Raw genomic sequence first — 15,826 nt, 5'->3', positions numbered from 1 at the left:
GCTGCTCTCAAAAAATGTATATATATTAATATATATTGACACTAGAAGTGCTCAAATAAAATACCTCTTCCTCCTTAGTGATTAAAATACACATGTTTAAAATCCTGCGTATAACATGACAGTAATTACGGCAGTGTGGCGCAGGTAGGCACGGGAGCGGCTGTCTAGCGTTTTTAAAGATTAATTTATTCTTGGCTGCGCTGGGCCTGTGTTGCCGCACAGGCTTTTCTCTAGCTGTGGTGAGTGGCGGCTGCTCTCTGGTTGTGGTGTTTGGGTTTTAATCTCACGTACAGATTCCTGGGTGGAGAGAAGCCGTTGCAGGGGCTTCTCTGGTTGCAGAGCACGGGCTCTCGAGCGCAGGCTCAGGGGTTGTGGCACATGGATTTAGTTGCTCCATGGCACGTGGGCTCTTCCTGGACCAGGGATCGAACCCTTGTCTCCTGCGTTGGTAGGTGGATTCTTCACCACTGAGCCACCAGGGAAACCCCGTTGTCTAGTGTTTTGATTTTAGATCCCAGCACTATTAGGCCACAGGTGACTGACTTTGGACAAGGATCATCGGAACTCTGGTCCTTGGTTTCCAAATCTGTGAAATAAGGAAATTAAATGAGCTCAGTGATTCTCACCTCTCACTGGGCATTAGAATCACTTGCAGAGGTCTTTAAAAATTCTGATGCCTGGATTTCACCCTCAGCCAACTCACCCAGAATTTGAGGGCGATGGGCTGTACACACCAGTATTTTAAACTCCCCTCTGATGATTCTGAGGCAGACTGAGAAGCCCTGGATTCGCTGCTGGTTGGGGTCCCTTTAAGCTCTAAGAATTCTGTGACATGCTGAAATTAGAGGAAGACGATGCATGCGAAGATGGTTAAAGAAATTGGATGTTGAGAAACCAAAAACGTAAACCGGTATATTTGGTTTTGACCAGGACTGGCTGAAGGCCGAGCGTTCCAGCCCTGGCGTTGTTTTCCCTTGTGGGAAGCGCTCATCAGGGACAGCGCTGCCTCAATTTTCATTCCTGAGCTTCATGTTTAGTCTTAATAGAAAACAGCCTGAATAAACAAAGATTGGCTTTGCAAGGTTTTCTGGAATTAGGGGAATTGGAAGGGAAACGAACATTTATTGAGTACAACAAATTTATAGAAGAGACAGTGGAAGATGTTTAATCATCTGCTGGAAGCTACAGTCACCAAATAGAAAGTTAGGATTTGAATCTGTTTGTCCCACCCACTGACTTGTACTTGACCTGTTCAACCGTCCTGCTTGCTAATTAGCAACATTTTTGTCTTAGAGCCTGGGTTTTCATTTGTTATATTCATGTGACAATTTTCAATGATAAATACTATTTCTTAGAAATACTCAGTAACCAAGATCAACAAATTTGCACATATTTGGAAGAGAAACTGCATATCTACGCGAAACTTGGAGAACTAAGTGGATTTCAGGATGTCCATCTAGAGCCCCACCTCCTCATTCAACCAGACCCCGGAGAGCCTCCCCAGGCAGCCTCATTACTGGCCGCAGCACTGAAAGAGGGTAAGTTGCTTCCAAAAGGATTTTTCTCAACAGACTCCCAAAATGTTTATTAAGCAGCTACTATGTGCCATGTGTTGTGGTCTTGGAGCTGAAGATACAGCAGAATAAATCCTTATTATTCAGAGACAGAGTCCTTACTGATTCCAGAAACAGCAAAATATATTTTTTTAAAAAATGTCAGTTTGGTTCAAGTGCTATGAAGGAAAATAAGGATAAGGGGAATAGAGAGTGATGGGGTTGGCTGCTGCTGCTGCTAAGTCACTTCAGTCGTGTCCGACTCTGTGCGACCCCATAGACAGCAGCCCACCAGGCTCCCCGTCCCTGGGATTCTCCAGGCAAGAACACTGGAGTGGGTTGCCATTTCCTTCTCCAATGCATGAAAGTGAAAAGTGAAAGTGAAGTTGCTCAGTCGTGTCTGACTCCTAGCAACCCCATGGACTGCAGCCTACCGGGCTCCTCCGTCCATGGGATTTTCCAGGCAAGAGTACTGGAGTGGGGTGCCATCGCCTTCTCCAGATGGGGTTGGGGAGGTTCTAATTTTGTTAGGATGACCAGGGAAGTGCTCTTTGATATGGTGATATGTGAGCAGACAAGAAGGAAGTGAGAAAGCAGAGTAGACAACTGGAGAAAGAATGTTCCAGATTGGAGAAGTGCAGGTGCAAAGGCCCTGAGGCAGGCGAGCACCCAGCTCGTTTGAGGAACAGCAAAGGGGACAGTGCAGGTGGAGGGAAATAGGGGTGGAGAGTGGCGGGAGGAGTTACAGCGCCTAGGCCGTGGGTTACATAGATGAGACCAAGATTAAGTACTTTGAATTTCATTGTGAGTGACATGGGAAGCAGTACAGAGTTTTGAGTAGAGGAATGTCTTGGTTTGTGTTTTTAAAGGAGCCCTATGAGCGCAGTGTGGGAGAATAACAGAGTCTAGGGCATAACCGCGGGAGTTGCTGGCTGAGGTAGGTGGAGGACGAGGTCAGTGAAGGGGAAAAAGTTAGGGAGATGAGAGGCCAGGGTGTTGGAGGACCGTGTTCATAGAGTTGCGATGACAGAGAATTTTGACAAGAGTAGCACTGGGGGAGGGGAGAGGACTTATGCCAGGTGCCGTGTTGTTTGAGAGTCTGTAGATGAATGACAACCAGGAGGGCCAGTAAGTGGTATAAATCTGGTGGCATAAAATTCAAAGGAAAAACAGGTTTAGGGAGGAAATAGGGCTAATAGACTGGAAGTGACAGTAGGGACGGAGGGCTTGGGAGATAAAAAAGCCACCACCTGAGAGTGGCAGGGGATGCGGTCATTCAGCACACGGGTTGATAAATTACAGACCGTGGACTAAATGCGTCCCACCTCCCACCACGTGTTCTTATAGCGATAGTTCTCTTGGATCACAGGCACACCCATGTGTTTCCTCTCGTCTATGGCTGCTCTCTGGCTACAATGGCAAAGATGAATAGTTGCAACAGGCAACTGAATAGTTGCAGTAGGCCCACAAAGCCTAAAATATTTACTCTCTGGTTGTTTGCGGAAAACATTTGGTAAGTTCTGTCTTAGAAATCTCAGCACACTACCTCTGGAAGAGGATTTAGAAATCATGGAATCTGTTGCATCTGTTTCACAGTTGAGGAAACTGAGCTCTTAAGGAGGGCATGCGTGCTCAGTCGCTCGGTCATCTCTGACTCTTTGCAACCCCATGAACTGTAGCCCACCAGGCTCCTCTGTCTATGGGGATTCTCTAGGCAAGAATGCTGGAGTGGGAGAAAAAAAAAGGAATACTGGAGTGGCTTGCCATGCCCTTTTCCAGGGTGTCTTCCCAACCCAGGGATTGAACCCAGGTCTCCTACATTGCAGGTGGATTCTGTAGTGTCTGAACCACCAGGAAAGCCCAAGAATATTGCAGTGGGTAGCCTATCCATTCTCCAGGGGAACTTCCCGACTGAGGAATCAAACTAGGATCTCCTGCATTGCAGATGGATTCTTTACCAGCTAAGCTACCTGGAAAGCCTGAGGAGGGCATCAGTTCAGTTCAGTTCAGTTCAGTCACTCAGTTGTGTCCGACTCTTTGCGACCCCATGAATCGCAGCATGCCAGGCCTCCCTGTCCATCTCCATCTCCCGGAGTTCACTCAAACTCACTTCCATTGAATCGGTGATGCCATCCAGCCATCTCATCCCCTGTCATCCCCTTTTCTTCCTGCCCCCAATCCCTCCCAACATCAGAGTCTTTTCCATTGAGTCAACTCTTCGCATGAGGTGGCCAAAGGACTGGAGTTTCAGCTTTAGCATCATTCCTTCCAAAGAAATCCCAGGGCTGATCTCCTTCAGAATGGACTGGTTGGATCTCCTTGCAGTCCAAGGGACTCTCAAGAGTCTTCTCCAACACCACAGTTCAAAAGCATCAATTCTTTGGCACTCAGCTTTCTTCATAGTCCAACTCTCGCATCCATACGTGACCACTGGAAAAACCATAGCCTTGACTAGATGGACCTTTGTTGGCAAAGTAATGTCTCTGCTTTTGAATATGCTATCTAGGTTGGTCATAACTTTTCTTCCAAGGAGTAAGCGTCTTTTAATTTCATGGCTGAGTCCACTGATGGAGAATCTCTCACTCATTTATTCATCATATATGCTTTACGCATCTACCTACCATGTGCATACCAGATCACCTTACCTGGCTCCTGAGAAATCTATATGCAGGTCAAGAAGCAACAGTTAGAACTGGACATGGAACAACAGACTGGTTCCCAATTGGGAAAGGAGTACCTCAAGGCTTTTTGTCACCTGCTTGTGTAATTTATATGCAGAATACATCATGCGATATGCTGGGCTGTATGAAGCACAAGCTGGAATCAAGATTGCCAGGAGAAATATCAATAACCTCAGACATGCAGATGACACCACCCTTATGGCAGAAAGTGAAAAGGAGCTAAAGAGCCTCTTGATGAAAGTGAAAGAGGAGAGTGAAAAGCTGGCTTAAAACTCAGCATTCAGAAAACTAAGATCATGGCATCTGGTCCCATCACTTCATGGCAAATAGATGGGGAAACAATGGAAACAGTGACAGACTATTTTTTTTTGGCTCCAAAATCACTGCAGGTAGTGACTGGAGCCATGAAATTAAAAGACACTTGCTCCTTGGAAGAAAAGTTACGACCAACTTAGACAGCATATTAAAAAGCAGAGACATTACTTTTCCAACAAGGTCTGTCTAGTCAAAGTTATGGTTTTTCCAGTAGTCATGTATGGATGTTAGGGTTGGACTATAAAGAGAGCTAAGCACCAAAGAATTGATGCTTTTGAACTGTCGTGTTGGAGAAGACTCTTGAGAGTCCCTCGGACTGTAGGGAGATCAAACCAGTCAGTCCTAAAGGAAATCAGTCTTAAATATTCTTTGGAAGGACTGATGCTGAAGCTGAAACTCCAATACTTTGGCCCCCTGATGCAAAGAGCTGACTCATTTGAAAAGACCCTGATGCTGGGAAAGATTGAAGGCAGGAGGAGAGGGGTAGATAGAGGATGAGATGGTTGGATGGCATCACCGACTCGATGGACATGAGTTTGAACAAGCTCTGGGAGTTGGTGATGGACAGGGAAGTCTGGCGTGCTGCAGTGCATGGGATTGCAGAGAGTCAGACTCGACTGAGCAGCTGAACTGAACTGAACCATGTGCACTATTGTTGGTGCCAACTAAGGAAAGAGTAATGCTTTCATAAAAATCTCTAGGAAACAATACACAAAGAAACAAGGTAATTTCAGAAAGCCAATAAGATAATGGGATTGGATGAGGGGAAGGCTTTACTGTAGAGAGGTCAGGGAAGACGCTCTGAGGTTATGTTTTGAGGTGAGAATTGACTGATGAGAAGCCAACTGTCTGGAGACCTAGGGGAAGACAATTCCTGGGCTGAGAGAATGTGAGTTTGTAGCCCCTGCATCGGGAATGAGCTTGGCATGTTCAATGAAAGAAGGAAGGCCAGGTGGCAGGAGGCAGAGGAGACTGTGCTGTGGGTGGGCAGGGACCAGATATTTCTAGACTGTGGTTAAAGAGAGAGGGAGAGAGAGATTTTATTCCAAAACCAATGGAAAGTTAGTTGTTGGAAGCTTTTAATCATGGGTGTAGCATGATCTTATTTATGTCCTGAAAAGAATGAGGGTTGATGAACGGAAAACAAGATTGGAAGGAGAATAGTTTGCCTGGAGACTGTTAAGAAGCGGTTACAACGAGAGAGGCTGGGGCCTTGGTCTAGACCAGGACTGTTGGCAATGCAAGTAGGGAGAAGAGGGTAGAGACGAGAGAGTTTTTAGAAATAAAGCCCAAAGACTGGATTGACATGAGCCAGGGGCCCTCTCATTATCCTTGATGATGTCTTTATCACATAAGTTACATGCTCGCAATTTTAGCCTGTGCTGCTGGGCGTTCTGTAGTGCTCTGATACCTGGCTGGCAGAACTTGGCGCTGATGTGCATTGCCCTGCAGTAGACTTAGTTGTATATGTCTCTTTCCTCCTCTGCAAACTCACCTTATTAGCAGATGCCCAATGGCCCCCAGAGTAGGTGCTCAGTGACTAGTTACCAAGTTGAATCACTGGACAGAGTGTTTTAGAAATATTTGTAGAATCCTCAGAATTATACTATTCTCCATGCTAATTGCAGACTTTTCCTTGTCATTAAAAACTTGCCTTTCTCAGTGTGGTGTTTCCCAGTCTTACCAGATCTCAAGAGGAGCCTTTGGTGCTCTTTAACATTTAACTCCTCTGTTTTCTTCTCTGGATAATCTGATCCAGTAGGTCGAGGGTAAGGATTGGGAACCTGTATTTTATTTAAGGCATGTTTGGGGAAATTCTCTTTTGAAGAATAACTAATATTTCTGAGTAGTCAGTTTGAAAATCCTAATGCCTGATATTATATTTAAATTAACTGAGTTTCAGGAAGTTTTTTTAAAGCATACTATTTTACTGAAAGTTGCATTTGAATTATTTTTATACTGTGAGTTTAAAAAAAAATTGAATGAATCCTATATCATAAAATGATACTGAAAGTATTGGTCTAAATTTCAGGTGGGTAAACTTTTTCTGTAAAGGGCCAGATAGTAAATATTTTAGGCTCTGCAGGCCATGTACAGGTTTTTGGGAACACAATCTTCTTTGTGCATGGATGTATATTTTAATACAACTGTAAAAAAGGTAAAAGTCATTTTTAGCTCCTGGGCCATATAAAAACAGACACAGGTAAAATACAGTTTGCTAACCCCTGAACTAAATAAAAAATGTGTGTGTGTGTGTGTGTCTTTTAAATTGGCTTTTGTTTTCCTCCTCCTCCTTAGCTGAGAGTCTGCAGGTGGCAGTGAAGGCTTCCCAGATGAGCGATGCATGCCAGTCCCCCGAGGAAGGTTGTGGAGAACCTGCTTTGCCGGACGTGCTCCATTCTCAGGACGCACCAGGATCGTCTACTGCTTGTAAGTGAGCGTGTGGCCTTCGCGGTGAGCCTGGGCACAGACCTGGAGCACAGAGTGGGCACATAAGATGAAGGCAGCAACTGTGCCCTGATTTGGAGGGTTCTGAGTGTATTCTTTAGGAAAAAATCTGAGAATAAATACGCAGGCCTGCTTTACCTAAAATAACGACACTGGTGTTCTGAGGACCAGGACTTAGAGAGTGGCTGTAGGTGGTGCTGCCTAGCTGTAGGTTACTCAGGCAGGTAGTGACCTTCCCCAGACCCTGCCCTGCCTTGTGTTGCCTGTGACTTAACTGAATGCAGTCTTGCAAGAGCTTTTGCAGTTTGGGGGTTTTTTTTGGAAAAGGGTCCCTGCAGTTCATTAAAAAGTAAGTCCTTTACCTTCATTTCATATGGCCAACTGAGAAAACCAAACTCAGAAAACTAGAATCTAATGCGTGCATGCACACATGCAAGACACACGTACACACACACCCACATATACACACACATGAAATGTAGAAGCGCCAAAAGATTCTTGATCAATGTTGCTATACACTTTGAGGTCGGGATTCATTTATTAAACAGTGTTTCAGAAGACTTTAAATACAGAAAAATAGAATGTAGTAAGTTGATTTCAGTAATTTCTCAAAACCTAATCATATGTGTAGTTGTAAGCGAAATATTTAGGTCTCCAGAGGTTTTTGAGATAGAAGCACGTGGTTTTCATTATATCCTGGTGACTAAAAACCTTACTTCCACCAGGTCTTCTATGCTCAAGATGTCTTTTAGTAGCTAGAGATTGGCGGATTAAATTGCCTTAGAATTTCTTTAACAGCATCCCTTGGTTAATTAAGAGATGAATGGAAGCAGTCCAGTTTTCAAATTTTATACATTTTTTAAAACTAGCACCAATAATTACTTTCCTCTCTTGGGTTCTACTTTATCTAATCCTGGGTTTCTATTTTCAGAATGTGCACATATGTTTTTCATTTCAACACAGCCCAGATTCGTCCGGGGAGTTGTACTGCCCCGGGTGATTTCCTTTTTAAAGAAGAACCTCAGTATGCCATTGAGGAAGTTCTAGCTAAAAATACGAGTAGGGATCTGCCGCTCTCAGCCTCAGCCCAGGGACAGCTGGAGAGGCTCCGCTCAGCTCCGGCAGCTGCTCGAGCACAGGCCACACCCACCTCCATCAGACCGGGCCGTCATCTCCCCTGACATCTACTAGAACCATCCAGAGCCCGTTCCCAGCGGCCTGATGTCAGGGTTCCTGTAGAGGAGGGGTAGGTTGGTGTTCAGTGCTGGGGCTGGACTGGAACACAGTGCTACCGGAGTTTGATGCTCCTTATAGGGTTGATAAGGGTGAAAAACACTTTCCTAAACAAAAAGTCTGTAAATGGATGGGTTAGTCCCATGACAGGCTTCAAGGACTGGGTCCTTCTAAGTCAGGCCCATGTCAGTCTGAGATTACAGACCAAGAAAGACCCTCTGTTTTCAGTTCTCAATATACCTAATCAGGTAGACAGGTAAATCTACTTCCTGTGAAATTATGAAGACCCTCTTGTCTGTTCTGAAAGAGAATACAGGAGCAGAAGGACCTGATCCGTTCCGCTCTTCTTGCCTTCATCTGGCTCACCGTCAGCTTCTTTCCCTATCTGGTGGTCCTCATGTCTATGAGGGGGACAAGAGAGAGAATGGCTAATTCTTTGGGCGTCTCTCTGAGAGTTAGGAATAGTATCCAAGGGTTGAACCATTTTTGAGTGCCAGAAAAAGCTCTACAATGTGTCCCTTCACTATAGAGGAAGCATTGACCAGCTTGGGCAAAATGAACTTAAATTTTAGCTGATATAATTTGAAGCAGTTTCTGCATAAACAAAAGCTTTTTCATAATAAAAGAGGCCTTGGGAATCAGAGAGGGCTCTCATTTTCCAGAGATTTAAGTATTTTTTAATTAATTTAAATAAAAAAGTATTTCCTTCATCAGAAATAAAGTTCCAAGATAGTACCAAGGAAAAAAATTATAAACAGTGTCACAAATGAATATTTATTTCATGAGGTCCTGATTGGGCAGAGTTCCAGTGAAATTCTATGTGGGAAAGGGCTCTGGAAAGTCTAGTTTTAATCTGTGCAAGATGAACATGGTATAAATTTTAACTGAATTCACATGGGTGGATAAATAAATAAAATCCCACCATTGGAGATTTAATGGATGGAGTGAAATCTCTTTGGTACTTAAACATATTTCTGGGCTAAAAATATTTCTGCGTTTTCATACATTAAGTATATAGTAATTACAGTGTTTGTGAATTTAGAGCATAAGCAAGAATTGTAAGGGAAAAAACACACTTGGAAAGTATTGAAAATATTACTAGTAAGTTATTTGCAGATAAGGACAGCTTCTCAGTTTCATGACTCTGAGCTCATGCAGTTTTCGCCATCTTTACCTGCTTAGAAAGACATTTCATTCCTCCTGTTGGACGCCTCCCTCCCTTGTTTATGGCCTGCTGCTCTTGTACCAGCCCTGAAGGAGGCTTCCCAGACCTGTCTCCTTAGAGCTGGTCTGCCAGCCCTGGCTTTTCTTCTGCTGTGCCTGTTTTTATTTGACCCTCCCCAGGCCTCTTTCCCCATTAAGTGAATGTGAGATGCAGAATCCTACCGTCTTGGTACCACAGACATCACACAGACATCTCTCTGCCAGAAAGAAAGAAAAGTAAAAACGCTGGATGCCATGGGTCAGATTGGCACCTGCTAGTGTGTAAGCTCCCTGGGGGCAGGGACTCTGCACTTTACTCTGCTCTGTTTTAGCACCTCATAGAAGAATGTTCGATACATGTGATGTTGTGATGTTTCTTACCTTGGAATATGTGTCAGCTGTGTGCCAAGGACCCGCTCTGCTGGCTGATGTTTGATGATGTCCTTTTTGTTTCTGTCTCAACGATGTGCTTCCAGCACTAGTCACAGAAGGGACAGGAGGAAGAGGCTGTTGGGATGTGGATGCCGGGACCCAGGGTGTGGGAACCGACCTGGCGGTTTCTGATGCGGGGGAGAAGGTATTGTGAACTGACTTGTTAGTAAATGGCACCGGTAACTTTGTGTAATAAAACAACCTCAGCTCCTGGTCTGTCCTCTGCAGTGAATAGTCTGCAAGTGTTTTCTGCATTGTTCTCCATTTCAGTATTCGTACTTAAACTTCCTACCTTTTTTCTTAAAATGTTCTTGCTTTTCCGATATCGTGTAGGTGTAAACCAAGAAACAAATGAAAAGTTATTAAAAAGATTGAAAACTCAAATGTTTATTTGTGTGTCTGCGCTCTTGCTTCTGGTCTCACTTTCCGCCCTGCAAACCTCCAGCTTTTCACCCAAGACATTGAGTACCTCTTGGCTGAGAGGTGGTCCTGGGCTTGCAGGCCCTTATGCAACCGGGTGACGCCAAAGTGGCAGAAATAATTTTGACTTTGAAACGTCCTGGCGTCTTCACTTCCTTTTGCCTTCCTCTCCTTTCTGATTGTTTTCCTCTCACCACTCTTACCGTCGCCTGCCTTTTGGATAGTCTTGTAGTTACCCTAATCAGTTTTTGCTTCGTGACATCACCTTTCCTTAGTACGTACTATACACATAGGTTACAACAGTCTTTTAAAATGAAATTTCCTATTAACATCAAATGAAACTGAGATGTCGGAGAGAGATGGGGAATAAGAACATGATTCTGGGAGGTGGCTAGTGGGCCTTCCCAGGGTTATCTGGGCCCAAGAGTTACTGTATCTAAAATTGAATTAGGTACATTACAGATACCACAGTGTGTTAATGTGGGAAAATGACATCTGACAGATCTTTATGTAAATTATGTAACATTTTGTATTTCATAGATATTTTTGTGTATATTACATATGACTGAGAAATCAAAGATATTGTAAGAGCCATAGAAAAGATGGCTGTGATTTAGTGTTTTTTCAAACTTCAAAATGAATATAGTCATTAGATTTCACTCCACTTATTCTGACTGTAAGCTCTCTAAGTTCTTTCATCTTAAAACATTCCTGCTCTTCTGCTGTTTTCAGGGCAAACTTGACTTTCAAGTCTAGTTTCCAGCTGCTTTTTTGTTATTAGAGGAGGGAAGTAGGGGAAGGGCTGATTAGTTTTGAATGGAAAGCTGAGGTGGCTTCCACCCCTAAAGTCCTCCCCTTCCATGGTTCAGTCCCAGGTAAGAGAGGAGGTGTCCAGGTTCCTCTCTGGATGAACCTACCTGGAAAATTTTGCCATTAATAAGACATTTTGAGAAATGAATTGACCTATAGAGCAGAATCATTTGAAATCACACTTTAAAGAAGTATATGATGGCTGTTTTGTAATTATCTTTCTTAATATGGTAAGGTTTTAAAAGAAGCATTTCTGAAAAAATTTTTCAAAATTTCAGATTTGTAACCCAAATGTCAAAATATCCCACGTGTAAAGCACCTAAATGCAGCTATGCACATTGCCCACAAGGTGGCGGGCCAACTCCATTAAAAAGATGACAATTCAAAATTCCTGTCTCCTATCAAGCTTAGTGGATCTTGGGAATAAGTGACTTCATGTGGCATAATCCAACTCATTTCTGTGTTTCTAATTTTTATAGAGTATAAAAATTATGTCCCGTACAATCTTCTTACAAACGCAGTGGAGTATAGAGCAGGGACAAAACCAGAAGAGTGGAGAGAACTCCAGAATTCACTATGGAACGGGGAGTTCTCAGCTCTTGTTACCTTCCCGAGGGTGGGGCACAGCTCTAATGAATAAGCTGCATCTCCTTTCCCATCATTTGTCCTTCCCCTGTTCAAGATGCTGCTTGGTAGTGAAAGCTTTCATGGGCAGTGTGGGGTGAGGAGTGAGGGGGTAGGGAGAAAAGGCCGGGCTAGCTCATCACAGTGGCCTCATCAGCCTGAACTAATTGAATGTAACAAGTTTCAGGTTACCTGAGAACTGTTCCTTGAGGTTTGATTTAAAGCTGCTCAGACAAGACCACAGGCGGTGTGCAGGCGGCTGCAGGCCCTTGGGAGGCAGCAACTCTGAGGATCCCCGCAGTGTGATGTGTGGAGGACACAGTGGCTGCTCACTCTTTATCTATAGTATGGCATGTGCGTGTCCATTACACGCCAAGCAGCCCTCTTAGGTTTGCAGACACAGCACTATGAATACACAGATGAAATCTTGCTACTCCTTGGCTTGCATCCTAATGAGAGAAAAGAGACAGTGAACAAACAGACAGATGTTGCATTCTGAAAACTGGAAGCCCTCACTATGCACATGTGCTCTCAGTGTGTGCAGTGGAGATGCAGGGAGTCAGGTAGAGATCCACCCCCCATCCCCCCAAGGAGCACATGGTCTCCTGTGGCCTTGTTCACAGCCTCTGCTGCCAGGGCTTCTCCTAGGTGCCCATACCTGGGCCCCGGGCGCGCTCAGCGGGAGGATGCCAGCCGGCTGAGTGCTGTTCTTTGCACTGCCTCTGGGTCTGGTTTCTCCTCCCAGCCAGCGGCAGTTATGACTTCCCAAATCTCGAAGTGAGTTAGAGACTGGGCATTGATGACCTGTAGTTTCCAAGCCTGGCCTCCAGGAGACAAGCCTGGCCCGAGAGACTAGCCTGGGTGCAGAGAGCACCATTTACAACATGGTGTGCATGAGGCACATGTGGTCACTTTGAGCCTGCAGCGCTCCCCGAGCATCTTCCCTGGGTGTCTGTCTTAAGGGAGGGCTGAGTGCATCTGGAAGGAAGTGGCCGTGCAGCTCAGATACCAAGGCTGTCCAGGGGGGGCTCTCTCTCATCTGGTGGTGGTTGAATTCTATAGACTTGGCTTTCTGGGAGGAAACAGTCACTATGGAAGAGTTTTAGAGCGAGAGCAGTGATTTCCCTGAGGGCATAGACTGTGGAACAATGCAGTGCAGCCTTTTAAGAGTGGAGTGAGTGTTCATTTTCTTTATGTTTTTATGTATTTTAGGTGGAATATAGAAGTTTCCCAGGTTCTTTGCAGTCAGAGGTGAGCTCTGCATACCTTAAATATGTCATCATCCTTTCTTTGGTTGTGCATAATGAATGCTTTTTCAAAAATTTGACACTCACAATCTTATTTTTCAGATTATACAAGCGATACAGAATTTAACTCGTCTCTTATATAGCCTTCAGGTAACTATGCTCTGACCCTGTGAATGTTTTCCCTCATGCAATTCACTTTATTTGATGAGTCCCAGACTTTAAAATTTAGAACATTTGAGAGGTAATGAATGATCTTAAAAGAACACCAACCCTCCACCTCTACCCCAAGTGTAACTCTGCTGATGGTTTGAGCTTCACCTGGTTTTGTAATCACGAGGCATCACCGTTACTGTAGTTTATATACCATTCTTCTCTGAAACCATAAAACAGTTCATATCTTTAAAAAATATTGATGAATATGATCTGGCTGGAAGTTTGCAATGAAACTCTTAAGTGAGTGTAGTATGACTTCACATTTTCTGGTGAAAACTTAAATTCACACCTAAACTCTTTTCACTTCCACATGTGGCCTTAGGCCTTTGGGGCAGTCAGTAATTCACATGCTCTTCCACTGTTTGCTTGGTTCATCCACCTCACATTTATTGAGTACCCTCCCCGAGCCAGGCACTGTGATGAAGACTGAGCACAAAAGGGCAAGTGGTCCACAGAGTCTACCATCAGATGGCTCCCTGTCTGTCCAGGAAAGACAGGCATCCTAAAAATGAGGGCTCTGGGGCTGGATGATCCCCTGAGTCCTGCATAAGAGAGGCGGAATACATCCAATTGCTTAATTTGTGAGTTAAAAAATATTTTTAAATGATGTGAAAGCAATGTTTATAGACAAATTTATAGAAAGATCTTGATACATGTAAATAAAATGACTTGTGATTCTGTGGAGAGAATTACTGTTGTCTGGGGGTATGTATCCCTCCGGTTTTTAAAAATCATTTTATGTGTACCCTCGGAGCCTGTACCTCTCTCTGTCATCAGTTGTTTCTATAGCACAATTGTTAATGGTTGTATAATATTCAGGTCTATGGGATTAATCCATTTCTCATAGTTTATGGCTTCCCTGGTGGCTCAGATGGCAAAGAATCTGCCTGCGATGCAGGAGATCTATGTTCGATCCCTGGGCCAGGAAGATCCCCTGGAGAAGGGAATGGCGACCCACTCTAGTATTCTTGCCTGAAGAATCCCATGGACAGAGGAGCCTGGCAAGCTACAGTTCAAGGGGTCACAGAGTCAGATGCCACTGAGTGACTAACACATACACACAGTTTATACTTTCCTGTTATTAATACCATAGAGCACGTCTTTGTGCACTGACCTCTTTGAACATATCTGAGTGTGTCCTTAGGATGAATTACTGAAATCAGTTTTTGAAAGACATTGTCAAAATAATTAGCACCCCTCTCTACTTCTCCTCAATTTGAAAATAAGTCAAGGTAGCTCACGACCTTAATTTGCATTTTTTGGTTACTACTGAAATTAAACTCCCCCCCACACTGGTTTATTGTCATTCAGATTTCATATCTTAAATCTGTTGACTATTAAAAGAAAATTAAGTCTGATACTAAGTTTTCATCAGAAAAGATAGTCATGCTACATTGCTGTTTTGTTATTGAGTCAATACTTTGGCTGCATCAAGATGTCTTTGATGTTCTATTGATCATCTGCCTATTCTTGATCTAGTACCATTATCTTATCTATTAAGATTATTAAGATAAGTACCACTCTTTCAAATATCTGAATGTTCTTTCATAAAAGCTTTTAAAACACTCTGGCAAATTTCTTACACTTATACTGAGAGAGTTTAATTAAAATATTACTATATTTATGAATTAAGTTGGGGAAAATTGGCACTTTGGCAATAATTGGTTCTCTTGACTGAGAATATGTTATTTTATGTTCTGTTGGAAATCTCTGTAATTGTCTTGATGTAGGTACTTTTTTTCTGCTAAATTTATTCCTGGATATTTGTCTCTGTTCCTATTGTGAACAGAATATTCTTTTTTTCATTATGTTTCCCCAATATCGGTTGCTGGTATAAATACAAGTATTGAATTTTTTTTTTTAATAGGCCAACTCATTGAATTTTTATTTTAGCAGGGTTTTTTTTTTTTTTTTTTTTTTTTGACTCTTTGGAGTATTCAAAGTAGAAAGTAAAAAATTGAAAGTAATGGTACTATGGCTACTCTTAAATAATTAAATTAATTTTATTTTCTTGACTTCCTCCTTTGGTTAGAAATTCTGAAATGTCTTAATAGTGGCCATAGTAATATTAAATAGTAAATAATAGTGGCCACCCTTGTCTTATTCAAGATTTAGTGGGACTACCTTTAATGTCTTACATTAGATATGCTGGTCTCGGGTAGATGTTCTTAGAGATTAATTTCTCATATAAAACAAACATTCTTTCTTGTACATTTTAACTGAGAAGGAACACAGCGTGAGTGCAGTTCGTTAACTTTTGGGAGATGAAAACCCTGAGTGTCCCAGCTGGTTTGCCCGGTGGAAACAACTCACAAGGTTCTGTCTGTCTAAGTGCAGCCCTCTGTGGATTCAAGGTTCAGAAAAGCTGGGTGACCTAAATGACCTAGTTTTTGCAACATTAGGTTGAAGCAAATAGCAAACTCTATAGTGTGTCCTCTTAACCAAAGCTTTTGAGCTGGCTTAAGGGTATGTGCTCTGAAAGATTTCTGTTCATGGCACAGTCATCTCCTTTGAAGCTGAATCTCTTCTGCATGATTAAAGTTTTTTACATAGCATTTTTGAATCAGATGAAAATGAAATTTGATCCCTATGTTAGAAGAATAGAGTTAGAGATGAGGTACAGGCAAGACAGAAAGGAAAAGACACA

The 15,826-nt window shown here is 43.1% G+C and overlaps 1 protein-coding gene across 14 annotated transcripts in view; it reads left to right on the top strand.

Moving 5' to 3' along the window:
- ARHGEF28 (Rho guanine nucleotide exchange factor 28) overlaps positions 1-15,826 on the top strand; it is a 339,510-nt gene that overhangs the window by 285,148 nt on the left and 38,536 nt on the right. For 13 of the 14 annotated variants that reach the window (XM_061393271.1, XM_061393269.1, XM_061393268.1 and 10 more), the window contains 5 exons: positions 1,356-1,538; positions 6,848-6,979; positions 9,910-10,010; positions 12,932-12,970; positions 13,069-13,116. In XM_061393271.1, the coding sequence (XP_061249255.1) occupies positions 1,356-1,538; positions 6,848-6,979; positions 9,910-10,010; positions 12,932-12,970; positions 13,069-13,116 (503 nt within the window). The remainder of the gene's footprint in view (positions 1-1,355; positions 1,539-6,847; positions 6,980-9,909; positions 10,011-12,931; positions 12,971-13,068; positions 13,117-15,826) is intronic. The other variant, XR_009731718.1, reaches the window with a different exon arrangement.

This window comes from Bos javanicus, chromosome 20, assembly GCF_032452875.1.
Source record: "Bos javanicus breed banteng chromosome 20, ARS-OSU_banteng_1.0, whole genome shotgun sequence".
Classification (NCBI taxonomy): domain Eukaryota; kingdom Metazoa; phylum Chordata; class Mammalia; order Artiodactyla; family Bovidae; genus Bos; species Bos javanicus.
The sequence above is the reverse complement of the archived record's forward strand: the minus strand, read 5'-3'. Positions and strand labels throughout refer to the sequence as shown.